This window comes from Typopeltis vanoorti, chromosome 19, assembly GCF_054136105.1.
Source record: "Typopeltis vanoorti isolate ZY-2024b chromosome 19, IOZ_Tvanoo_1.0, whole genome shotgun sequence".
Lineage (NCBI taxonomy): Eukaryota > Metazoa > Arthropoda > Arachnida > Uropygi > Thelyphonidae > Typopeltis > Typopeltis vanoorti.
Window position 1 is genome coordinate 37,313,575 of NC_143567.1, and position 27,648 is coordinate 37,341,222.

The following is a 27,648-nucleotide window of genomic DNA, read 5'->3' on the forward strand; positions in this document are numbered from 1 at the left end:
ATACAGTTGTGTTAAATATTAGTCAACTATAACTAGCTGATGTAGTCCTGTAATGGGGGAAAACAGTACAGTCAGCTGTCATAATGGTATAGTGATTCACTCACTATAACCAACTACCATAATGTTCCAGCTGAAAAAAAAACCATGACATTCTTGACATGCTAAATGAGATGAGATTCATTTGTTATCCAAAGTTTGTTACAGTGGATAGTCTTACAGACCATCCTCTGTAACAAACTGTGGATAACAAATGAATTCACTACAAGTTCATTGCATTGAGAGTAGACTGTAATATGCATTTAGCTTTTGTATGTGAGAGAGTTACGGAATTCAGTTTTCTTCAATGAGTACTTATAAACTTAAGTCCCAGTTACCATACATTTTAGGTTAAATGTAAATTAAATAATGATATTAATACTGTCTCAGCTTAAGAACTGAATACAAGACTTGTATTTTGTATCAAGCTAAACAGAAATATTGCTTTATTTTGACAAAACTAGTTTTATTCTTAGTCAAGAACTTGACATTGTTAGCATTTAGCAATGTGTCAGCAGAATTAATCTCAGGTTGTATGGTTACTTAAACAGAATGGGAGAGACGAAATCAGCAAAACAAATGTTTTTTTTTTTTGCCAGGATGACAGGTAAAAAACCCAGAAGACTAAGATTTAGTTGGATCAATAAAGTAAAATGTTCCTTAGAAGACAGAAATATAAAATATAACATTGATAATATAGGAATATTGACAGATAACAGATTAATTTGGTGGAAAATTTTTGTTGATAGGAAGTTAATAATGATATAATTTTTTTCTTGTATTACTAGTATAAAATCCTATATGTTTCCTGAATCAAGAATTTGATGAAAATGATAGATTTATTCTCATTAACATATTGAAGGAGTTTGCCTACCTTCGGCACAAAAAAGCCTGTCATGTATGTGTGTGTGTGTATATATACAGGGTGTTCGGGATAAATTTGACATATTTATAATTAATTATATTTTTCCGTAAGTTACATGTATTAACACACACTTCTCTTCATTTAAAAGTTTGGACCCTTCTTCATTCATATACAAGATGTCAGAAAGGATGGATAGCTGGAACCCACCTGAATCATGGAAGAGAATAACTTGTATCATGATGATTCGTGCCCGCCATCAAAATAAGGATATTACGACTGCTGCCCAATGCTCCCTGAATACAGTAAAAACAATCAGGCATGAACTAGAGACTTGCAATGGTGACTACGAGGATGTAGCAAGAAGAAAGATCCCTAGCAGACGATCTGATTGCGTTCGTACAGCAGAATTCCTCGCAAATCTGCAGGAACAGGTGTTGAAGAACCCTGGCATTGGAATTCGGGCTTTGTTCGTGGAGTTGCTAACTGTAGTCAAGCCCTGGATAACGAGGGTAGCCAATGGTAGGCCGTATGTATGGCAGCAGGATTCGGCCCCTTGCCACACCTCTGGGAAAAGTCAAAAATGGTTGTCTGAAAATTTCTACGACTTCACCAGTCCAAATGTTTGGCTTCCAAACTCCCCAGACCTTAACCCCATGGATTATTTTGTATGGGGCGCAGTTGAAAAAGACACCAATCACACTTCCAGTAATACAAAAGCCCAGTTAATGGATAAAATTAAAACAGTTTTTGCGGCCCTTCCCAGGGAGACTGTAGCATCAGCTTGTTCGAGGTTCCGAAGCAGAATTGAAGCTGTGATCGATGCTAATGGTGGTTATTTTGAGTAAATCTTGTTGATAGTATTGTAATTAACTCTGCCTGTAATGTTTTTTTGTCAATTCATTAAATTTAATAGATACAAAGAAGATTTTCTTTTTCCTTACGAAACTGTCAAATTTATCCCGAACACCCTGTATATATATATATATATATATATATATATATATATATATATATATATATATATATATATATATTACTGTAATGGAAAGACAATTCTCAAAAGAGATTTACATATCTTTCATTATAGAATATTGTAAGTTTCGCTAACTAAAGAAATGAAAGCCACCATGTGACCTTCCCACTCTCAAGAAATATATACTAGAATAATATCCTCTATGCTTCCTGAATCAGGAATTTGATGAAAATGATAGATTCATTCTCATTAACATATTGAAGGAGTTTGCCCTACCTTCAGTAGGCAACTGCCATCAGCAGCTTGTATGGAAGATAAGCAATCTCCTATGCCTCTTACTATTGCATACTGAAACTTCATTTTTACCAAAATTAGGTAAATTTTTTGGTTGCTTTGATTTGATGTTTAACTCTTCTGTTCTCTCTCTCTCTCTCTCTCTCTCACACACACACACACACACACACACACACACACACACACACACACGATTCCTATAACTCGGTCAGTTTCAATGATGCCTTTTGGTTGGAAAGACCTGAGTTTGAATCCCATCTATAACATGAGGAACTTTTATCAGGGCTTTTCAGCTGAAAGTGGGTTATCTGGTCTCATACAGAGGACAGTGTTTTTTTTTCCCCCTCCTCTCTCAGAAATTCAGGTTTTTTTATTCTGTAAGACTGGCAAACTGGGGAGAACACACAATTGACAGTTGTAATACACTATGCAGATAAGATTAACTGCCCTATCAGATTATTAATTAGGTTTGAAATAAGCCAATTACTTGGCCATGACAGGCCATTAAGCCTGACATGCAAGGGAGGATGGGATATATAGAAATACATGCTAAAAGCATTCATTGGCTCGAAATATTTCTGATTCATTCTCTCGGTGTTCATTTTATTTATTCTCAGTATACTTTCATTCATATGCAAAACAGGAGGGATGGTATCATCAAATTAATTATCTTACCCTCGATAGCCAAGACACCTGTTGTTCTCTGGATGTCGTAATTAGGCTTTGATGAATGAGAACAAAATCCAGTTGTGCTTGCTAGATGCCAGGTGTAAACACGATAGTATTTTTGCTTATTTATAAAAGATCTTAATTACTCAAGATAAAAAAAAAGTTGAAGTAACTTCAAAACTCTATATCCTCTGTCAGTTTTTTTTTGTTGGTTAAATGATTGATTTGTTGGTGATATCTGGAAATCACCAGATATCACCAACAAATCAATGGAAATTATTATAGTAGAAAATTATCAAATCAGTATTATTCAGAGAAAATGTTAGCAAAACAAATGTTTGTTGCCAGGATGACAGGAAAAAGACTCAGAGGAAGACTGAGATCTGGGTGGATTGATACAGCAAGTAGATGATGTAAACTTTTCATGTAGTGGTATCATCCTGTATGCTTCTGTACATTTCTCAGGGTAGTTGTCAGGAATATGACAATAATTATTATTATTACATAACACCTCCAGGGAGTCCAAAGACTCATCAAGGGAGTGCACCTACTCTACAGCTTTCCGTCTCCACCACCTGCAACTACCTTCATCATCTACACCAACGCCACCTACCACTGATCACCACCCCTAGTATTTTCACAGACATTCACAAACATCCATGCCCACGGTGGGATTAGAACCAGCAACCTTTTGGCTGGAGAGTGGATATGCTGACCACTTGGCCAGCCAGGCCAGCAAAAAAGGCTTAGAAACTATTCCTCTAGTTCACGACTAGATTTGAACCCCAAATCTTTCTTCATGTGGTCAAGCACCGTATATTTAATTATAAATTCAAATAAATATTGATTAATAATAATAGCATTTTCTGGGAATAATTTTTCCCTCAATCTGAAATCAAATTTCTCCTTGATACGAGCAGCTTTCAATAAAGGAAATTTGTAGGGACAATAGGAAGCATTTTGGTGAACAGTGAGGTATAGGGAATTTCCTTTTCAATAGTGTTGTTCCTCTGATGCTGTGGTCAGGACCTTTCATTAGTTTTTTATAGTGGGTGACTGTTGTAATCATGTTTGCTATTTGAGATAAGAGCTGATTGTCTTTGTGAAATATTTGTGGAGATGATTCCAGAAAACTGAAGTAGAGAATAAAAGATGAATGGGAGTAATAGGTTTGGTGAGTCTGCAGTTAAACTGTAAAAGGATATTGGGAATGTACTTCTTGTGTTCCTGTAGGATTATTAGAAATGGAGGACATAAAGGGATACTAGTTCTGCTGACTATGGAAATTGACTATGTTATTGTTGACAGTTATATCTTCATGCTGGTTCATGATACAAGAGTATATAGAAGATTTGAAATTGGAAATGATCATTTAGTTTTGAGCAGGATAAAACTGAGTATCATATTGAAAAAAAAAAAAAGAAGAAGAGCATCAAGCAGTCAAAAGTGATGACAGAGCATGGGTATATTTTGTAGATATCCTACTAAATCAAATCTAATAGCTTTTAAATGTGCTCAGGCCAAAGCACTTTATGTGAGACCTCAAAAGTCAAAAATAATCTTGGATTCAATTTACATCATTGATTACTCAAATGACCAATGCAAAAATTATATGGGATAAAATTCAGAAAATGAAGGGTAGATATGAAATGCACTGTTTGCCTACCTTGGACCATAATGGATGTGTTGTTGCTGATCTGAAAGAGCTGTTGTAGACACTTCGGGAGAAAATTTTGCTAGAATCTCAGCAATCTCAGCAACAGCTTCATATCCTGCTGAATTTTTAATATTGAATGAGAAAAACAGCAACTAAACTTTTCTACAATCAGCCATTCATTAAGGAGGAACTATAAAGACATCCTAATGACATCCATTATGAGATGATTAAACATCTTCTGTGGATCTCCTTTTCTTACTATATAACGGAATACTTATAGCTGAAGAGTTTCTGGATTCTTGGTTTAAGTCAATTGTCACTGCCATCCCAAAACCAGAAAGGATCCAATACAAGCAAACAAGTATTGGTCCTATTGCTGTCATTAACCATTTTCTGCAAGATATTGGTTGATTTCTAAAGACCAGACTTTTCTGGTCTTTAGAAATCAACAATCTTCTTTCCATCATAAAAATTATGGAAACAACTACTGTGTTAGAGTTAAACTTCAGTTTAATATAAACCAAAATAATCACTTGATGTTTTGACCTTCACAGTAAGGTCATCATCCAGAGTATACACATATATATGCAAAGAAACAAGCTGCACTACAATCTACATGGTATGCTAAAGTTACATTGATTTGGTCAACCATCAACTATTGGCCTGACCTCTGGTGGGGAAAACCTTACTACATCAGTGCTAGAGTCCTGTTGTTATAATCTACTCCCTGTAGAGAGGACAGGGAGTAGCAGTACCCTTAGATCTCTTTTCCTTTGATGGCAAAGGAAAAGAGATCTAAGATGTCAGAGGGGAAAACGTTTTCTAATGTTTACCAATATTCCCTTAACTAACACTTTATCTCTCTTAGAAAACGTTTTCCCCTCTGACATCTTAGATCTCTTTTCCTTTGCCATCAACTCTGGGTATTTCTCTTGGAATAACAAAATCTACAAGCAGATAGAAGGAACCGCCATGGGTTCCCCCCTCTCACCCCCCTCTTGCCAATTTCTGTATGGAAGATTTCGAAAAACGAGCCATAGACTCAGCCCCACTCAAACCTTCTATCTGGCTAAGATATGTAGATGATGTATTCTCCATTTGGCCTCATGGCCCAGACACGTTAGACTCCTTCCTCGGTCATCTCAATAGCCTACATCCAAGAATCCAGTTTACTATGGAAAAGGAAAAGAACAATTGTTTACCCTTCCTAGACACCTTAGTCACGCACCTGCCTAATGATACACTTGCCTTCACTGTATACAGAAAACCCACACACACAGGCAGATACATTCACAAACTCTCCCACCACCACCCCTCACAACAATATGGCATCATTAAAACCCTTACCAAGAGAGCCCACAATCTTTGTTCCAGTGGAACTGCCCTCACTGCTGAGCTTAACCACATGCACAGAACTTTCCTCTCCAATGGCTACAGCGAACACAGTATCAAAAAAATAATCAATTCCTCCCCCATTCCCCGTCCCTCTCTTCAACAAGATTTTAAAAATGCCATCACCATACCCTACATCCGAGGCACTTCGGAAAAAATAGCCAAGATACTAAAAAAGTATAACCTACACACAGCATATAAGCCCTACCGCAAACTTGCTACCCTTATCCGTTCTACGAAAGATCAGCTCCCGCCTCTCTCTCTGCCTGGAGTTTACAAAGTACCCTGTTCCTGTAAGCTTGCGTACTTTGGACAGACAGGCAGATCAGCATCCATCCGCCTGGAGGAACACAAGTCGTACATTGTTAAACACAACTATGGCCATTCAGGCTTGGCTGACCATGTTTTGGACACCACCCACAGAGTATCATGGAAGAAAACCACCATGCTCCACCACAGCAAATTCAAGAAAGAGAGACTTTTCTTAGAAGCAGCAGCTGCTCTCAGAAACCAACCAAATCTTAACAAATACGGTTGCATTAAGCTTCCGAAGATTTGGGAAGCACTCATCACCAGAGGTCCCACCTTACATTCCAGGCCACCTACTACCGACCTTATAGGACTATATAGATAGGACTTTAGTGTCACCCACGTGGTTGGGCTTAGTATTGTAAGTTTTTGTGTGCATGTTACATTAATTGTTTTTGTAATCCCCGTAGATGTCCTAGTGACTAGGACGAAATATAGGAAGTATTAAATTCTAATTTAATTATTTTTGAGTGTTGTAAAAAATCCATTAAACCTCCAACATAATGATGACTATTGTCTGTATCATCATGACAATGCTACCTGCCATAAAGCAAAGTCTATGAGGGAATGGTTTGTGGACAATAACTTTCCAGAAATGGACTGGCCGGTCTAGAGCCCTGACCTGAATCCCACAGAACAGAACACCTTTTGAATGAATTAGAATGCTGACTGAATGAATGCTCTAGACCCCAACAACCTACATCACAAACTGTTCTAGCTTCAGCTCTTCAGGAAGAATGGGCTGCCATTCCTCCAGAGAAGTTCTGACACCTGGTAGAAAGTCTCCTCAGCAGAGTTAGAGCTGTCATAGAAGCAAAGGGTGGACTCACTCCATATTAATGCCCACTACTAAAAAGTGTGTCAGCAGGAAAGTCTGATTACAGTTTCAAGTAGGTATCTGGATACTTTTGATCAGATAGTATATGCGTATACTCCAGATTATGATCTTAATGTGAAGGTCAGAACATTGAGTAATTAGTTTGGTTTATATTAAACTGAAGTTTTACTCTAACACGGTAGTTATTTCCATCATTTTTATGATGAATTCTGATCACCATGTAACCATGAAAGAAATCTTCTTTTCAATACACAATGTGGCTTTTGTGGCCATCAATCAGGATTGGACCACTTGGTCTGTTTAGAAACATGTATAAGAGATGCATTCTTGAAATGAGAATATCTGGTTTCACTGTTCTTTGATACGGAAAAAAAAATTATGACACAGCTGGAGATATGACATATTAAAAGACCTCTCTAACTTAGGCCTCAGAAGACACTTTCTTGTATTTATTAAAAACTTTGTATAGCCATGTTTCAAAGTCTGAGTGGGATGTGCGCTTCTCAGCCATATCATCAAAAAGAGTGAGTTCTCCCATGGCTCTGTCTTAAGTGTGACACTCTTTGCTGTCAAAGTTTATTCAGTCATGGAACAGCTTCCTCCCACTATAGGCAATGCCCTATATGTTGATGATTTCACAATATACTGACACTCTTGTAATATGAGGGAGATTGAAAGACAACTTCATCATGTTTCTCTATGGGTTTCTAGTAATGGCTTCAGGTTTTCAGCAGAAAAAAAATGCCTGTACACTTCTGTCAAAAACGCACTCTTCACCCATATCTATCTTGAGTTAAGAATGGGGAAAACTGTTATTCCAGTAGCAACAGAAGCCAAGTTCTTGGGCTCATCTTTGACAGAAAGCGTATATTCCTTGCACAGATTCATCAACAAATAGAAAAGTGCAAGAGACAGCATTGAATTTCCTATGCACTTTATCCTCTTCTAATTGGAGTATGGATCAATCTTCATTGGTTTGTCTAAGCAGAGCAGCCTGTGATGGTTGGATCTCATCAATCATCAGAGTATACAGATAGCTAGTGGTGCCTTTTGCACATTTCTCACTCACAACCTTTCAAGTTGAAACCAGTGAATTGGCTCCATCATTTAGACAGTAATCTCTTAACCATGTCCTAAAAATAGTCTCTTCCAAAGCAAGCTGCATGGACTAGCTTTTCTCTGTGTTAAGAGGCTCATTATCACACACATCAGATTGCCATACACCCCTTTGGTATGCGAGCTATTAGCTTTATCATTGGCTTCTCAACTTTATCATATCCAATCTGATTCCTGTAATCAGTAATTATACCTCAGTTGCATGCAGTTCAACTTATGTTAGTGCATATAAAAGAAAATTGCTACCAATAGTGTATGATTTATACAGCATCATTAAGTTCTATCCAGGCCATTTCTTCTCCTGTGTACAATCTACATCCAGTGGTTTGTGAGGTTCTGCAACTGTTGTATAAATTTTGAAAGTTCTTAATTTTGATATTCATCTGTGCTAGATTCCCAGCCACATTAGAATTGAGGGAAATGAGACTAGATGTAGCCACTAGATCAGCTGATAATTTCTCTACATATTATTTGTCAGTCCCATATACAGACTATAGACAGTTTGGAAGATCAAAGTAATGACCCAGTGGCAGAAAGTACTGACATGTAAATTGCATGAGATTAAGCCTGAAATTAAGCACTGGCAGTCAAGTCAATGGTGAAACAAAGTTGTTCTTGCTAGGCTCCACATAAGTTACAGTCATCTTTTAACTGTTCCACCTAAGTGTGAACAATTCAACATGTATCTCCCTTTTCATCATGTTCTTGTGGAGTATTTGCTTGAGAGCCATATACACTCAGGTAGATCTTATTATTATTATTATTATTTCGGGCGACTCCAGGGAGTCCTTAGACTCATCGAGGAGGCCCTAAACATCATGTCCACACAACTATATTACGACATTCTCACAGTATCTATCATACCTTGCCTTGAACTCGCTCATCGTCATAGCACTCACAACAGACTCTGGCAGCTTATTTCACTCATTTACCACTCTAAAAGTAAAGAACCCAGCTCTAAAACCCTACTAACCACACTCTTGCCCAGCTTCCATAGGTGTCCCCCTAGTTCTCCCACCACCAGTCCTGATCTCAAAAATATCCTCCGAATTAATCCTATAGAATCCCTTTAGCAATTTGAATGTCTCAATCATATCTCCCCTTTTCCACCTATCAACTAGTTTCTGCAATCCACATATCTTCAACCTGTTCTCATATGGTTCATTCCATAGATGTCTCTGCTCGTCAAGGTATTTTTCAACAACCAAGTGAGTTGATGAGCTGATTTAGCTACTTTTGCAATGTGCCCCCTAAACTTCATCTCCCCTATCCACCAACACTCCCAAGTCCCTGGCCTCATCAATCTCCTGGAGTACAGTTCCACCAATGTGGTATACTGCTGCTAATCTTTTCACCCCAAAATGCATAACCGTACATTTTGTCACATTAAATTGACATCCATTCTCCTTAGCCCACAACTTCAATCTATCCAAGTCATCCTACAAGATTTTGACATCTTCTGCATTCACTATTGCCCTACCCAACTTTGCATCATCAGCAAACAAATGAGCTGTTCCACTTAGATCCTTCCCTATATCGTTAATGAACAGATTAAACAGCAGTGGTCCAAGAACAGAACCCTGCGGCACACCACTAGTCACAGGCCGTTTTTTGGACTCTACTCCTGAATAAACTACTCTTTGATATCTCTCCATCAACCGCCCACCAATCCATCTCACCAACCCTATAGCCATTCCCATATGTTGCAGTTTACAGATTAGAATTCCATGTGGTATCCTGTCAAATGCCTTAACCAGGTCCAGCAGTATCACTATAAACCCATTACCCTTATCCAGTTCAGCCGTCACCTTGTTATAAAACTTTAGCAAGTTACTGAGGCATGATCTACCCTTCACAAAGCCATGCTGTCCCCTGTACAGTATCTCATTTTCATCAATCCATTCCTGTATTTTTCCTTTGACTACTTTCTCCAAGCCCTCGACAACGACTCCTGATATGCTGATTGGTCGGTAATTTGCAACTGTAGTCTTGGATCCTCCTTTATGCAGTGAAACTATTTTCCCCCTCTTTCCACACCTTTGGGACTAAACCAGACCCGGAATTCAGATTAAACATCATGGTCAAGGGCACTGATAATTCCTTAGCCGCTTCACACAAGACCCGTGCCGGTATACCAATCCCACACATGTATTCACATTGAGGTTCTGTAATAGACTATTCACCTCCACTTCATTCATCACAATTCCCGTATAAATTAGTGGTTCCTTCATTTTTTCAATGTCACCACCTGGATGATATACTCTTGCAAAGTGCGCGCTCAGTAACTCCACTATATCGACTGATTCAGTGACCTCCTTACCATCGTCATTCCTTAAAATCATTTTGCCGTGTACAGTTTTTTCTTGCTTGCAGCATATTGAAAGAACTATTTGGGATTCTCTTTAGATTGTTTGGGATTTTTTTTTTTGCAGCTCAAGCTTAATGGTGTTATTCTCATCCATTTAACCCCTACTTGTTTTACTATTCGGACCCTAGGTATATAATCAGCCATAACCTCCTGTAAATGCTCCTTGACCACTTCCCATGCTCTATCGACGTCCAGCCCTTGCAGTTGTACATGCCATGGTGCTGATCCAAGCAATCTCCTAAGCTTGTCATACTTGCCAGCACGGTAATTCCACATATATAGTTCGCCCACCATTTCTAGATCCCTTCTTGGCTTTGTGCTAAGAATAGTCGATTCATGCTGAAGAGGAGAAAGAAATGAATGATGTACGAATTGGTCGCCAACATGTGAAATCATGTGCTTTCTTGTCTGTCGCTGTACTAGTACTAGCTTGATTTTTGTTGTTCTCTTTTTGCAGTTTTTTTTATTATTAATTTGTATATGATGGATCCAGTACAGTCAACAAGTTCTATTGTTACACGTTTCAGTAGCTCTTGCAAAAGAATATTGAATAATGTGCTGACATTCTGCGAAAAAGAATCGTCAGAAGGCTGTCTTCTTGTTCCCCTTTCTCAAGTCATAAAACGTGCAAGTGCAATTGCGGGCATATCGGGGTCGACTGTTAAAAGAATTCGTAGGGAATCAAAAGGTGAAGGTAAGCCAAAATTTAAATCTCCAAAAAAAAGCGCTAGAGAAAGAAAACCATCGAAGCCGTAGCTTTGAATGATTTTGATGTAGACGTTATAAGAAGAGCTATTCACGAATTTTACGTGGTCGAGAAAAGAGTGCCAACTGTTCCGAAATTGATTCCTGTGCTTAAAGAAAAAATTAATTTTTCTTGGAAAAGAGAAGCTTTAAGGAAAATACTTCATGAAATTTGATTTTGTTTTAAAAAGTCCCAGAATAAAAGGAAACTTATCATGGAGCGAAGTGACATTGTTTTATGTAGAACGCAGTATTTGAGAGCAATAAGACATTTCAGGGAGGAGAAAAGACCGATTGTGTATCTAGATGAAACTTGGATTGATAGTAATTTAACTTATGGAAAATGTTGGCAGTCTAAAGAAGAATGTGGAGTGCTACAAACCGGAAATGCCTCGCGGCGCATAATAATTTTGTGTGCGGGTGGAGAAATGGGTTTTTTAGCGAATTCAAACTTACTATACAAAGCCAATTCAACTATTGGAGATTACCATGGGCAAATGAATTCTACGATTTTCAAAAAGTGGGCAGAAGAAAAACCGATTCCAAATCTTCCTAAAAATGCTGTTGTTATAATTGATAACGCTTCATATCACTCTATTCGATTAAACAAAGTTCCAAATTGGTCTAATAAGAAGCAAGTTCTTATGGATTGGCTCTCTGCAAATAACATTTCTCATTCCCCAGATATGCGAAAAATTGAATTGCTTAATTTGGTCAAAAGAAACTCGCCCACAACTAAACTATTTAAATTCGACACGATGCTCAAAGAGCATGGATTTTTAGCTTTGAGGCTACCACCATATCATTGCGATATTAATGCTATTGAGTATTTGGGCAGAAGTGAAAAGTTTCATTCGCCATTGCAACGTAACTGGGGATATTGACATGTCGAAACTGTTTAAGCTTTCAGAACAGGCGATTGAAAGTATTACAGTTCAGAAGTGGGGAAAATATTGCTCTCATGTCACCTCGGAAAATATATATTGGGATAGAGACAGAATTATCGAAGAATTGTGCGAACCTTTGGTGATCAGTTTAAGTGAAAGTGATGGCGATTCGGACACCGATTCAGATGACTCTGAAGATTAAAAGAATTTGACAGTGGTATTTTTTCCAACATTTTTTTGCATGCTATTGAGAGTCACAACAACAACTCATAAATAATCAATCAGTTTAGGACATTAAAGTGCCTCAGTTCTCTCAACTGTAAGTTTAGAATATCTAAGTTCATTTGAAATAATTTCTGTTTTTCTGTATAATTCTTTTTATTTTATAGAAAACTTTCTTAAAAATAAACTTAGTTACATTTTCGTTTTATGCTATAGCTTTTTTAATTTTATTAACACTCTACGTACATTTTTCCAACTGTTATACAAGCAAAATAGTTACACTTTAAAAACAGCAATGTTCGTAAAAGAAAAGCTAAATTTTCCGACCTGTAATAATAAAAAACTCAGTTTGTTTATTATTACATCCCAGAGGACAGACTGATTACCCTATTATCGGAATGGATTCTCCTTTTACTGACATGCGCAGAAGTGTCGAGGGACCTCAAATCGGTGTTATAATGGGCGAACTATACCCTGTCTTAATCGAAAATTCCACACCTTTAGCCACCTCCCAGGTCAAGACCTTATGATCACTCTCACCAATAGGTGGCAATATGGTCATATTCATGACAGTCAAATTCTGAGATGCTATTACCAGGTCAAGCACTCTCACTCCCTAGTATTTTCAATTACATGCTGTCTCAGATAGTTATCCCTTAATAATTGAATAAAATCCATTTCCTTCCTCACATGTGTCCTCTCCTCCTTCCAATCGAGATGAGGTCTTATCAAGGCTCGGTACAGAAGTACAATAACTTGCTTGTCTCTGCTCGTCAAGGTATTTTTCAACAACCAAGTGAGTTGATGAGCTGATTTAGCTACTTTTGCAATGTGCCCCCTAAACTTCATCTCCCCTATTCACCAACACCCCCAAGTCCCTGGCCTCATAGTTACCATAGTTGAAATCCCCCATAATAATTACCCTCCTCCCACTCATTTCATCAATTTGTTTATGCATACTATTTCCACCATCTATTCCATCACCTGGTCTATAGCAGCACCCAACTGTATATTTTATTCTGCCAGTCTCAATCTCACACCAAATAGCCTCAAATGAGCTCCTTTCGCTATTCTGCAATACAACTTCAATTCTCCTTGGCTGCAGTTCATCAGCTATCATCAATAACACCCTTCCTCCAATTTTATTCTCTCTGTCCCTCCTAAACACACTATAACCTACACATTCTATCCCACCAACTATATCATCTTCCGTCAGCCATGTTTCACTAATGCCAATAACCTGTGGCCAGGAAGAGCCAATCAAGGCCAAAAATTCTTCCTTCTTGTTCCTAATACTCCTGGCATTAGTATACATGAAATGCAGTGATCCCTTTGTCCCACCCCTATCTTGATGTGTTATTCTAAATGTTCCATTCCCATTTTTTGTCCTTAGTATTGTATTGTAGTTCTAGTTTCCCTGCACATCCCTTTTCACTTCATTCAGCAACACTTTTTCCAGTCTCCGCACACCAAGTCCATTCAAAATCAGGCCATCCATCTTGTATAAATCCTTTCGCTCATCAAACTCATTTCACACGTCCACGAATTCCACACCACACCGTCTGCATAACCTGCGCATAATGTCGTTTGCGATTATGGCCCTCCTAAACCCCTCTCTGTCATACCGTGGCAACAGACTCGCCATTCTAACTCTGTCACTCTTTTCTTTCGCTACCTTTAGCAATACTTTCAAGTCCTCTCTCATAAAAAATTTATCTCCTTTCAATTCATTCGTACCTGTCACAACTATCAATTCTTTCACCCTCTGTTTTTGCGCTCTAATACTCTCACTTACATCCTTAAATTTCACACCCGGTAAGTACGATTTAGTTAAACTCCCATCTCTCACTCCTCTTAATAACGAGTCACCATACAACACTCTTTCCTTCATTTCAGAAACTCTCCCACTCTTATTCTGTTTATTTACATTAGCAAATCACTCTGGAAAGAGTTTTGCAGGTGCTCTAATTGCTGCTGCACATTTTGTATCAGACTCAGATAAATTGCATAACTTTTTAAAAAGAATTAATATATAGATAACAGTTTACTTAATTACTAATTATATGAATATGAAGAGCCAAAGGCTTCAATTTGGCAACGTGAACTTATTTATGTTAAGAGATATTACATCCCATATTGTTTCATAGCCAAATAAGAAACTCAAAGAGTTTCATGCCGAACATAGAAACTATATAAAGTTCTATATTCGGCATGAAACTCTTTGAGTTTCTTATTCGGCTATGAAACAATATGGGATGTAATATCCCTTAACTTAAATAAGTTTACTTAATTATTAATTTTTTTGTGCATAATATGTTTGCTAATTAATTTTTTTTTCTTCTTCTTATCTTCTTTAGCAGCAACAGTTCCAATAGAAATTGTCAGGTCAGGCAGATCAGATCTCTCAATTTCTTCCTATCCTCCCAAATGCTTTTTTCATAAACACTATACCAGTTCAGGTTTCTGTTTTCTAGGCCTTCACCTTTTCTGTGATCTTCCTATTGGTCTCTTCCTCTCCAATTTCATTTCATACACCCTTTTTGTTCTCATTAGATGTTCATATCACTTCAAGTGAGAGTTCGTAAGCATTTCTTCAGTACTTTATAGTTTAAAACTATTCCTAATTCCACGTTTCTTATTCTATCTTTCCTTGTTTTTGGCAACATTTCCATTGCTTGTATTCTATTCATGTCTCTTTTAGTTAGTCTCCTTATCCTTGGAAGTTTTTTCCATTGCTTCTGCCTTAGTATCACCACTTCTGGGTCTGGCTCCCACTGATGATACCGCAATAAAGGTTGAAACCGGTCTGGTAGTGGCCCTTCCCTTAATGCATAGCATTATACATGTTCACAAGGAGATGTGCTTTGCATTATGGGGGTACTGAAATAGGAGTGATGAGAGCTTGGTCCACCTTTACCACGAGTTGCCTCAGTCCTGAAGATACTTCAGGCGCAAACTTTGTTTGCTTACACTTGGATAAAGGATTAAGCTAAATTTATTATAGTCTCCTTGTCCCTGCTGTAAAAGTTAAAATGAGCAAAAAAGTAACTTTTGTTAATCAAATGCTTGCACTTCAGTGGAATCTTACTCTCCCAAAGTAGACTACTTACACTGTTAAAATATGTTTAGCCAAGTGAAATCCTCATCATCTCCTGGTCTAAACTTCCATTACTCTTCAAATCTTGCCCATTGAGTTTAAAACCATTAATGGTTACATTTTCAGTATGATTTTAAACCATGGTCTCACTTTTCCTGCCATCAATATGTAAATCATGATTCTTTGTCACACTGTTCCATCTGTCTAGTTTCTTTTGAACACACCCAAATCATCACATTATCTGCAAACACAGCTGTTTCTCCTTTCTTGTCATTATGTATCTAGAACGCCATTCATCACCACAATGAACAATAATGGAGATAATACACTTTCTTGTCGCTGTCCATTTTTAAGTGTAAACTTCTCATCATTACCAGATTATTCTTCACACAGCTCTTAGACTTAACATGTATATTCTTTATCATGATTATTCCTTCTTTTTCTATGTCTGTCTTATCCAAACCTTCCTAGATTCTTTCATGCATTAAACCCACTCAAAAGACCTTTTCTAAATCAAGAAATGCCATAAACAGGCTTTTTCCAGATTTTGTGTCTTTCCATCATTTTTCTTATAGCAAAAATCAGATCAACAGTTGATCACCCTTTTCTAAAGACAAACTGCTCTTCTCTTAGATCTTTCTCTATTTTATCTCTTATTCTTGTTGCCATTATCTTATCATATATCTTTGCACAGTAACACAATAATGTTATTCCTCTTTAGTTAGTATACTCCCTCCCTTCTTAAACTTTCTTTTATATTGAAACAGTAATCCTCTTGGTCCAGTCATCAGGTTTCATCTTCTTTTTCCAGATCGAAATCTAAAGACATCAAATAACTATTTCAATCATAAACTATCAGAAGCTGTATGTAATCAGTAGCTCTTCATTACTGTTTACCTTGAGTAGTGCTGTAGCCTTTGGCTTGGCTCAGTATGATCTTTGCTGTCCTTGCACTAATAAAACCCAATAGCCAATCAATCAATCTAATCAGTGTTTTTTGAAGTCAAAAACAAACAAACAAACATGTATTACATCTATTACTTTTAATTATGTGCTCTGACATATGCTATGTTTTTGATATTAGCATCTATGTGACTTCTTTGTTTTTTGATAATCCACTCATACCATGAGTGGATTAAGGTTTATGAAAAACCTCTCATGAATAGGAGTTACATAAAAATATATAAAAGAATCTGATTAATAGAGCTCATGCTTTGATTTTAAATAGTTCTTTCTTTAGCAAAACTTTCTATAGTTTATTACATTGAAATGTTTTGTTTTTCAGGTCACAGTAGAACAATTATTGGTTTAGAAGAACTGAAAGATGGAAGTTTACAGCTTTTAGTTTTTGATCCCAGCCATAGTAAAGCTCAGATGGAACAGTTTAATAACACTGCCTCAAATGCAAATGCTATGCGGCTTATACGACGGCCCCTTTCTGCCCTTAAAGCTCGTCAGTATCAGCTAGTAGCAGTTAATGGTCTCTTGGAATTAGATGAGGAATATCATGTATAAGTTTTATTTATCTTATCTCTTAATTATTATTTTAATGTTTTCAAAATTTTTCAGTTTCTTCAGAGAATGTGATAGTAATGTCATTATTATTATCCCACTATCATTTACGAAGTTCTCTTTTTCAGTAATGTTTCTTTTTTACATCTAGTAGGATCAAATCATTATTTCATAATGATAATTTCTGTGGCAAGTTTTTTGTTGAGAAGGAAAGTATATAGGGCATTACAAAAAAAGTTGTATTCTTGTTTTTATCTGTCTATAAACAATGTTTCATGTTAAATCTTTTTATGAACAGTCTATCTTGTATACTAAGAGCAGCTTTGTTTCACTCAGTTATGTGCAAGCAAAAATTTGCATATCTTTATAGATCTAGTCTCTACTGAGGAGACCTCAAAGGTCACAAGTGGTCTAGATAGTGACACTTGTTATTTTGCTTATTATACATCAAGTAAAGGAAGTGTGCTCTGCATTATGGGATATAAAGAACAACTTGATGCAAAATCAGTTGCTTTTTTTTTATATAAGTTGCTATTCAGGAAGATATTTCAACACAAACTTTTGCATGAATATACATGGGTAAAATAAGAATGAAAGCAAAATATTATTTCTTGTTTAGTATGATATATAATGATTGTCATTATGTCTACAATTCATAAATTTGTAAGTGTGAAGTTTAAGATACTTATGAGAGAGTTTGAAAGGTTGAGCCAAAGATGTTTGACTGAAATGAGAAGGATTGCATTTGAATAGTTTTAGTGGGAGTCATTTGGAGAGTGCTGTTGGAAGGGAGAGTAATAAGTGCAGAGAATGAATTCAAGCAAGTAAGAAGTGATGTGGAAGAGCAGGAGAGTAAGGAAGGAGAGATTGAAATAGTGCTCATGACTGAAGAAGTGAGGTGCATGAGGTGGAGAGAACACGTGTACAAAGGAAACAGTGAGACTCAGGGTGGAATCTCTCCATTTTCCTGAAAGGTTGATGCTTAAAGAGGATGTGAATGCATGTGGTAGACAGAAGGAAATGGGATGGCTTAGGATATAGGGAAAACAGTTTGATTTGAAAATCGTTCTAGGATGAGTAAGGAGAAAAGAAATGGCTCGAGGAAGGTATGGAGAAGTTGCATCTAATAAGTGGTATCGGTGAAACTTGTTATAGATTCAGAAACAGAATACAAGGGAAATGAAATGGTTGCATTTGATTTAGTTCATTCACCCAAAAATTGTTGGAATAAGTGAGATATGGTTGGGTGAGGATGACATCCTAACAGGAATAGAGATGGAAGGGTATGATGTATTTCATGAAGAAAGAAAGGGTAAAAAGGCAGGTGAAGTGCTATTGATAATAGAAAAAGAGTTATATCCATACAAGGTGGAGATACAAGGGGGAAATAGTGGCAGTGGTTTTGAGGCAGTATGGTGTGAGATAGACATGAATAGAATGAAATACTTAGTCAAGTGTTGCTATAGACCTGGTAATGTGGAGGATAGTGACTATGAAATGTATAAGCAAATAAGAAAAGGGTGATCATTATGGGTGATTTTAATTATGGCAATATAAATTGGGATGATGAGATAGCAACCAGAAGCAAAGAAAATCAGTTTCTGGAGTTTTTAAGGGACAACTACTTTAGGCAGTATGTAACAAAGGGCACATGAGGATTTGAGAGTTTTGAATTTTATCATCTCATCTGTGGATGTCATTATAAATGAGGTGTCAAATCTCCTTCCAGTTGGTGAGAGTGACCATGAAGTGATTACCTGGGTGGCTGCCAGCCATGTGAGGACTTCTGTGAGGAAATGGTATATGTGGAACTACAAGGTTAGAAGTATCAGAAATTCTTATTTATTATGAGAAGCTCAGGAGATAGCTTGCAACTCTAGCATGGAATGAGGAGTTGGGCAGAAAGGAGATCAGTGTTGCTTGGGTGATATTCAAGAACTATCTAGTAGAAGCAATGTCTAAATGTATTCCAAGAGTAAGAAGGCTAAATAAGGTAGGTACGAAATGGATGAATGAGGAGATTAAGCATGCAGTATGAAGAAAGAAAGCATATGGAGGCAACATAAGATGAGTAGTAATAATCAATTTCATGAGAAGTACAAAAAAACAGACAAGGTGGGTGATTTGGTTGGTAAGGGTAGCAAAAGTGCAGTATGAGCAGCAGTTAGCTAATGAAGTCAAAAAAAACTCCCCTGGAGTTTTTTGATATGTAGCCCGGGGGGGGGGGGGATTATTGTAGGATGACATTGATTAGAGAAAAATGGTATAAGGACAACTGCTGCAGATGACTTAGTTGAGATATTTAATGAGCAGTTCAATTAAGTTTTTAAGTTCAGATAAGTTTTTCATCTTTGTGAATGTAACATCATAGTGAGTGTGAGATCAGTGGATGATGAGGACGAGAGACTGACTGTGAGTGAGCAAGAGATATATGGGAATTGAGCAAAGGTTCTGTGAGACTTGATAATATATGACGTATATTGAAAGGATGTGCTAGGGAGGTTGACATCTGCCTTGAGATATTTGTTTAATATGAGTCTTACATTGAGTCAAGTTCCAAAGGTGTGGAAGGAAAGCAAGATTATTCTGCTTCATAAGGCAGATGACAGAACTCAAGCATCGAATTATAGGCCAATCTGTGTGTCAGGTGTAGTGGTTAAAACTGACTGGTGAGAACCGGAATTAGGTTGTAAAAAGTGGTGATATCTTTGATGGACAGCATGGATTTGCTTAATGGAGGTCATGTTTTAGTAATATACTTACTTATTACAATCTGGTTACAGCTGTATTGGGGGAGGAGGGAGATGTATACACAGTAGTATACTTAGAGTTTGCAAAGGCTTTTGATAGCTTACTATTTTATTATAATTCTATATTTAGTTTAATCCTTTATCCAAGTGTAAGCAAACAAAGTTTATGTCTGAAGTATTTTCAGGACTGGGGCAACTCATGGTAAAGGTGGAGTAAGTTCTGATCACTTGCCTTAGTATCTCCCATAATGCAAAACATCTCCTTGCAGACATACAGCTGTCTGAAGCAAAAGTGTTGTCTGTATCCCTTGAAATGGATAAAATTGAGTATTGTGCAGTTATAAAATTCTTTGTAAAAGAAGGTTTAACACTGAAAGAAATTCATTCGAAGTTCATAAAAGTTTATGGGCACTCTTCTCCTTCATATTCATCAATTAAGAAATGGGCTGCCAAGTTTAAACGTGGCTGTACCAGCCTTGAAGATGATCCATGTGAAGGATGTACAAAAAGTGTAACAACACCAGAAATCATTAATCAAGTGCACGATATGGTATTGGATGACCAGCAAGTCAAAGTGCATGAAAATGCTGAGACTATAGACATTTCAAAAGAACGTGTAGGATATATTTTGCATGAAGAATTGCAAATGAAAAAGCTTTGCGCAAGATGGGTGCCACGCTTGCTCACAGCAGATCAAAAATGCACTTGCATGAAAATCTCTGAATGGTGGTTGGAGCGTTTTAACAAGAATAAAACTGATTTTGTGCATTGATTTATTACTATGATGAGACTGGAATTCACCATTACACACCAGAATCCAAACAGCAGTCAAAACAGTGGACAGAAGCTGATAGTTCAGCATCAAAGAAGACAAAGTTGGTTCCCATCAGCAGGAAAGGTCATGGCATTGGTGTTTTGGGATGCTTATTAATTATCTTGAAAGGTAATATTATTCAGATCTTTTAACCAGACTAGATGAAAAAATTCATGAGAAAAGACTCAGTTTGCAGAAGAAAAAAATCATCCTTCATCAGGACAATGCACCTTCCCACAAAGGAGTTTGGCAATGGGAAAATTAAGGGATCTGCACTATGACTTGTTGGAACATCCACCCTATTCCCCAAGATTTGGCTCCCTCTGACTTCTGTCTCTTCCTGAAACTAAAACTCTTCCTAACTGGCCAGAGTTTTTCTTCGAATCAAGAGGTGATTGCAGTTGTAGAAAGGTATTTTACAGATCTTACTGAGAACCACTACAGGGATAATGGTGCTGGAGCATCGCTGGAATAAATGTATTAGTCTTAAGGGAGATTATGGTGAAAAATAAAAATAATTTTGAAATTATAAATTTGTTTTTTCATTGTTAGGCCAAGAACTCTTCAGACCACCCTCATATTTTGCATGCAAAGAAATGCACATCTAGATATCTGTATTTTTGATCCTTGTCTGACTTAAGGATTCTTTATCCCAATTTATCAAATTCAAATTGTTCCGACTTTTTTGATTTCTTATTTCTGAAGTGTTTTTCTGCAGTCAAAGTACCCAAGTTGAGAAGGCTTCTTCCTATGTGACTTATGTGCATATCTCAAACTGACTTCTAATTTCTAGTTCTATTGACCAAGCTGGATGCAAATGTAGAAGTATATGATATACATAGTGATGTAATGTAAATTATCTGTCAACCAAAATACAGATAACCCTCTTGACTTTTTTGGCACTTTATTTATCTCTAACTGGTGTTTCCTTTTCAAGTAATACCCCCATAAATTTCATCTCTCCTCTTGATAACTCAGACCATTATCTTCTGCAAGTTTCAACAGAATATCCTTTCCTCAACTATCAATCTTGTGTCCTTTGACACTACAACAGTCACACCAGCTGGTGTGACTTCTGGGCACTGTTCCCATTTTCCTGATCTAAATACCTGCTTCAAGCACATTGCAGAAACCATTCTTCTGGAATTAAGACCTTCATTTCTCACCCAGTTTCCAAGTTATGGATGGTACAATCTGCATGAGAAAGAGAGAGAGAGAGAACAACAAATGAGAAGTTGTGTCCAACAGTATTTGCAAGGGACCAGAAGGCACGATCGCTGTTTATACTAGGGAGAGTTCTCTACATGTGATAAGTCATATATGGATTGGTTGACCGTTTTGTATTGTTGCCTGCTTCATTGTACGTTGAGAATGAAACTAGTATGCTGCCTGTCTCATGCAAGTTGTGTCATGCTTTTCTCTGTCTCTCCCTCGAACCAAGAGAACAGTTTGGTTAATCAGTAATTCTTCTTGTACAGACTCACTCCTGCCACTATCTCATAGAAAAAGTACTGTTTCCACTGTGTACCTCTTTGGGAAATATTTTAAGGTGCTATTCTGCTGAACTAGTAATGCCTTCACTTTCCCTCAAAACCACAAACACACAAGCAGCTGGTGGCCAATATCCATTTGCTGTCCAACTCCCAAAGCAATTTCTCTGATATTTCTTCAATATCCTTGAACACATTTACTGAAGGCATACAATATAATGGTTAGCCCATTCACACACTCTTGACATTTCCTAAATGATGTCTGAAATCATTAATTAGGTTGCTTAAAATACCTGACTCCAACTTTTCAGCTAGTCATCTCCAAACACTGCAGGATAACAGATGATGTAAGCTATTCTCCACTGTTTTGTGCTTTGATTGTTAATGCGATAATGGTTTCTCTCCATTTTTTTATGATGATTTATATGTCACCTGTAATACTTATTCTCCCTGAAGATGCCTCTCATCCTTTGTAATGAAACTGTTTATTTCTTTATATATTTTTATTTGTTAATGATCAGTATAAATCCATTTCTTTTTTGCAACTGAACTCTGGTTGTTAAATTTCCATTATCAACATGACTAGTCTTGATGGAGAATTGAAATGTTATATACATATCCTCTCTAGGTGAGAGAATAGGATATGTATATGAATTATAGACACATTTACACAAGAATATTTTAATATTTGCCAAATATTTCAGTCTGAAAATAACAGACTATCTTCAGTGGTTACATAGGAACAGTTTTTGACAAGGGGAATACCAACAATTGATCATTCCAAAGTAGAACGAGCCACGTGATGTTACATTGCTAAGCATTAAAGAGAGGAAAAATTTCACCAGAGTGATGATTAAATTGTAGGTATTAATTCATAATTTCATATAATAATCTTAATTTATAAATATCATTAGACTAATGTAGGAATTAAAAGTCAATTAAAAAAAAATTGTGTTATCCTGATCAAACTTTCCCATATTTTTGATAAACGCTCAACTATGTCTCTGCCTAGTGTGTATCAAGTTCCTTGTAACTGCAATCTGTCCTACTTTGGATACAAACAGGATGCTCTATAGAAAAAAGAATTCAAGAACATCAATCATACATTCAGCACAACAAATCCGATAAGTCTGGATTGGCTCAGCATGAAAGCGAGACAAGCCACAACATCCTCAGGTCCAAAACTCACCTTCTACACAGATGTCACTATAAATTTTAATGCCTATTCAAAGAAAGTGCTGAGGCCTTACTTCAATGCCCTAACTTGAATTGAAAATGACTGTATATCCTTATCAAAAAAAAATATGGGAAAGTTTAATCAGGATAACACATAATTTTTTTTTTTTTTTAAATTGAGAACTTTTAATTCCTATATTTAGTCTAATGTTATTTATAAATTAAGATTATTATATGAAATTATGAATTAATACCTATAATTTAATCATCACTCTGATGAAATTTTTCCTCTCTTTAATGCTTAGCAATGTAACATCATGCGGTTACATTGCTAAGCTCGTTCTACTTTTGAACAATCAATTGTTGGTATTCCACCTTGTTAAAAACTGTTCCTATGTAGCCACTGAAGATAGTCTATTATTTTCAGACTGAAATATTTGGCAAATATTAAAATATTCTTGTGTGAACGTGTCTATAATTCATAATCATAATGTCACAAGTGTCTCTAAAGAGTAAAAGGATATGTATATAACCTTTCAATTCTCCATTGAGACTAGTCATGAAGACTAGTCACCAAGTTTCTCTTACTCTCCTCCAGAAAAGAATTCAGTCTACAGGATATATTATATTCATATAACCTCACTTTCATCTTCTGTAAAAACTGAATGAAAAAAAAAAACTACCTTTGCATTTATAATAAGCTAAAAGAAGAAATTTCCTTGAAAGAGAGATTAAAAGTAAGACAATTGACAGAGAGAGAGGGAGGAGGGAGAGAGAAAATGATGATCAAAGGAATAGTAGTGCCATGGATGTAAAGAATGAAGAATTGGTCATAATGAAGGAGCTAGCGTATTTACATGGAGTGATACACAGGACAAAATCTGAGCTGGAGCACATGCAGAAACATCTGACAAGTGGTTCAGCTGAGAGCAGAAAGAAAAGTCTGAGAAAAGAGAAAGGAATGCTTGACTAAGAGAGAAGGAAAAATTAAGCAGATTATCTTTTACAGCGATTCTATTATAAGTGGTGCGATTGGCGAGAGGACAACAAAATTGTGCTTCCTGGGTGCGAAAATTAATGCTGTTAGCGAGGCTCTTAGAATTCAAAAGCATAAGGTGAAAGAGTTAATTGTTTTGGCTGCAATGAATGATTTGAAAGGAGAAAATTGTGATATTATGAAAATTATAAAAGTTGCAAAAGAAAAGAGAGAGAGAGTTAAGATAGTCAAGAAGTCAGTTGCCACAGTATGACAGAGTTGAGCTGAGAAGCAGGGCCATAATAGTGAATGAATAGATGTACGGGATATGCAGGAGGAATGATGCGGAATATGTGGATGAGTTTGAAGTTTGATGGACGAAAGGACTTATATAAGAAGGATGATTTGCACCTGAATGGACTTGGTATTCAGAGTTCTGGAAAAGTGTTGTTGAATGAAGTTAAAGTCGATGTGCAAAATCAGGGAAACTAGAGTGTTTAGGGGGAAGCTGTTAAGCATGTATACAGATATCAGTGAGGTAGTTGATTATAAGAATGTGCAAAAAATTCCTAAGTTAGTACACTGGTAACACATCAGAATGGGATAGTTAGTATAAAGCAATGAGCCTAAGAGGCTATTGCACTTTATTTATACTAATGCCAGGAACATTCAGAACAAGGGAGGGGGGGGGAGGAGTTATTTTTGGCATTGGTAGTTCATCCTGGCCAAAGGTCACATTATTGCTGGCAGAAGATGATATAGTTAATGGGATAGAATGTGAAGTGTATAATGTTTTCAGGGTGGATAGAGAGAAAAGAATGAGGGAGGAGTATTACTGATGATAGCCGATGAACTGTAACCAAAGAGATTATGAGTTCAACTTGCATGCCAGTGAATATAGCACATTTGAGGCCTTCTGGTGTGAGATAGTGGTCAGCAGAACAAAATTTACAGTTGGTTGCTTTTGTAGACCAGTAGATGTAAAAGATGATGGGGATAGTATGCATCGACAAATAAGCTCAATGAGTGGAGGGAGTGGTAATTATTATTTTGGGGACTTCAGCTATGGGAGCATAGATTGGAAAGAGAAAAGGACAAATGAGAGGAAGGAAATGGAATTTATGATATTACTAAGGAATAATTATCTGAGGCAGCATGTGATGGAATGTACTAGAGATTTGAGAGTGTTAGATCTAGTAATTGCATTAGAGAATTTGTCTATAAGCAATATGACCACATTGCCACTAATTGGTAAGAGTGATCATGCAGTCTTGACCTGGGAGATGGCAAAATTTGTGGAATTTTCAGTTAAGAGGGGATTACAGGAAAATATGTGGAATTACAAGCTGGTAAGTATGACAAACTTAGGAGACTGGATTATTGCCATGGCATGTGAAACTGCAAGGGCTGAATATTGATAGTGCATGGAAAGTGGTAAAGGAGAGTTTGAGGAAATTAATAGCAGACTGCATAACTAGAGTCAGAAGTTAAATTAAGCTGGAGTTCCAAAAAAAAAAAAAATTGTGGAAGGAATTCAAGAAGAAAGGTGACCAGCTGTCACATGAGCAGCACAAAGCACAGGCCAGAAGGGTAACCTGTGTAGTAAGAAAGGCAAAAACTGAATATGAAAGGAAGCTAGAGTATGGGCTAAAGATAATCCCAAACAGTTGTTTTGGAATGTTGCAAGTAAATGGAGGAATGTTTATGGCAGAATGATTTTAATGAATGCCAGTGGTACAGAAATAACTGAATCAGGTGAAATAGTAGAATTACTAAGTGAACACTTTGCAGGAGTATATTATCCTGGTGGAGATATTGCATTAACAAGAGAGGCAAAGGCATATATGGAAACTGAGGTAAACAAACTGGAGGTGCATAGTATATTACAGAACTTCGATGTGATGGTATACCAACTCGAGTTTTACAAGAAGGTGTTAGAGAATTGGCTATGCACTAGACCACATTATCTTAGTCTCAGCTCTGAGTTAGTTCTAAGGGAATGGAAAGAGGAGAAAATTCAATATTTTTTTTAATACAGTGAGAGCTGAGTTCAATTAAGGTATTGGGTTTGCAGTGATACTTCTGGGCTTTGCAAAGGCATCTGACAGGATACTACATGGAATTCTAATTAATTAATTGCAGGACATGGGGATAGATATAAATTTGATGAACATAAGATAAGAGATTAGAGTGGTTGATGGAGAGATATCGGAGAGTAGTTTATTCAGGAGTAGAGTTCAGTAGAAGTCCTCTGACTAGTGGTGTCAGAGGACTTCTACTGATAAAAATAGAGCCACAGGGCTCTCTTTTTGGGCTGCTGCTATTTAATGTATACATTAAAGATATAGGAAAGGATCTGAAAAGAACTATTCAGTTCTTTGTCGATGATTCAAAATTTGGTAGAGCAAAAGTTAAAAACGATGTTGTTAAAATTCTGGAGGTTGATTTGGATAGACTTTAGAGTCTGGGCAAAGGAGAATGAATGTTAGCTTAATGTGTCAAAGTGTAAGGTTCTGCATTTTGGGCTTAAAAGATAACTAGCTGTGTATCACATTGATGGAACTGTACTCTTTGAAATTGATGAAGCGAGGGATTTGGAAGTGTTAATAAGAGTTAAAGTTTAGAGGGCATGCTGTAAAAGTGGACAAAGCAGCTCATCGTATTACTTGGTTACTGAAATTCTCTGCTCATCAAGGTACAGTAGTCAAGACCTTGTCTTGACTGTACACAGATATGGTCACCTGGGTTTCTTGGGAATAAGGAGGAGGTGGATGGAGAGGATCCAGAGATGAGTGATCAAGATGGTACCAGATCTATGGAATGAACCTTAGGAGGACAGGTTGAAGATTTGTGGGTTACAGAAATTGGTTGACTGGCAGAAAAAGGGTGGGATATGATTGAGACATACAAATTGCTGAAGGGTTTTTACAAAATTAATACAGAGGAAAAACAGACTCAGGACTAGTTTTTTGCTTAGAGAGTGATGAATAAGTGGAATAAGTTGCCAGAGTGTTATGGGTGCATGACTGTGAATGAGTTCAAAGCAAAGTATGATAGATACTGCATGAATGTTAGATAGTGCTTGGCATGATGTTTAGGCCTCCCTCGATGAGTCTGACTCCATGGAGTAATCTATAATAATAATAATATGTTATCCATATCATGTAGATTGATGCAAGATATGTTATCCATAAGTTGGACTCTTGTGCCTTGATGTACATTACTTTTTAGCTAATTTAATAAGCATTGAAATATAGGATTTGGTAATATGCTGAACCATTCAGGTAACCTCACTTTCATCTCCTGTAAAAAACTGACTAAAGAAAAACTTCCTTTACGCTTATAATAAGTTCAGAGAAGAAATTTCCTTACCAGGTAACAAGGAAATCATTTGATATCTTGGATTATAATTTAACCAAGATGGAAAGCTGCATTTAAAAAAAAAAAAGTTTTAATTATACTA

The 27,648-nt window shown here is 36.8% G+C and overlaps 1 protein-coding gene across 1 annotated transcript in view; it reads left to right on the forward strand.

Moving 5' to 3' along the window:
- Positions 1 to 27,648, forward strand: part of LOC150096002 (zinc finger-containing ubiquitin peptidase 1-like) — a 245,689-nt gene that overhangs the window by 209,087 nt on the left and 8,954 nt on the right. Inside the window, exon 7 of the mRNA XM_090409263.1 lies at positions 16,753 to 16,976. Within this exon, the coding sequence (XP_090265389.1) occupies positions 16,753 to 16,976 (224 nt within the window). The remainder of the gene's footprint in view (positions 1 to 16,752; positions 16,977 to 27,648) is intronic.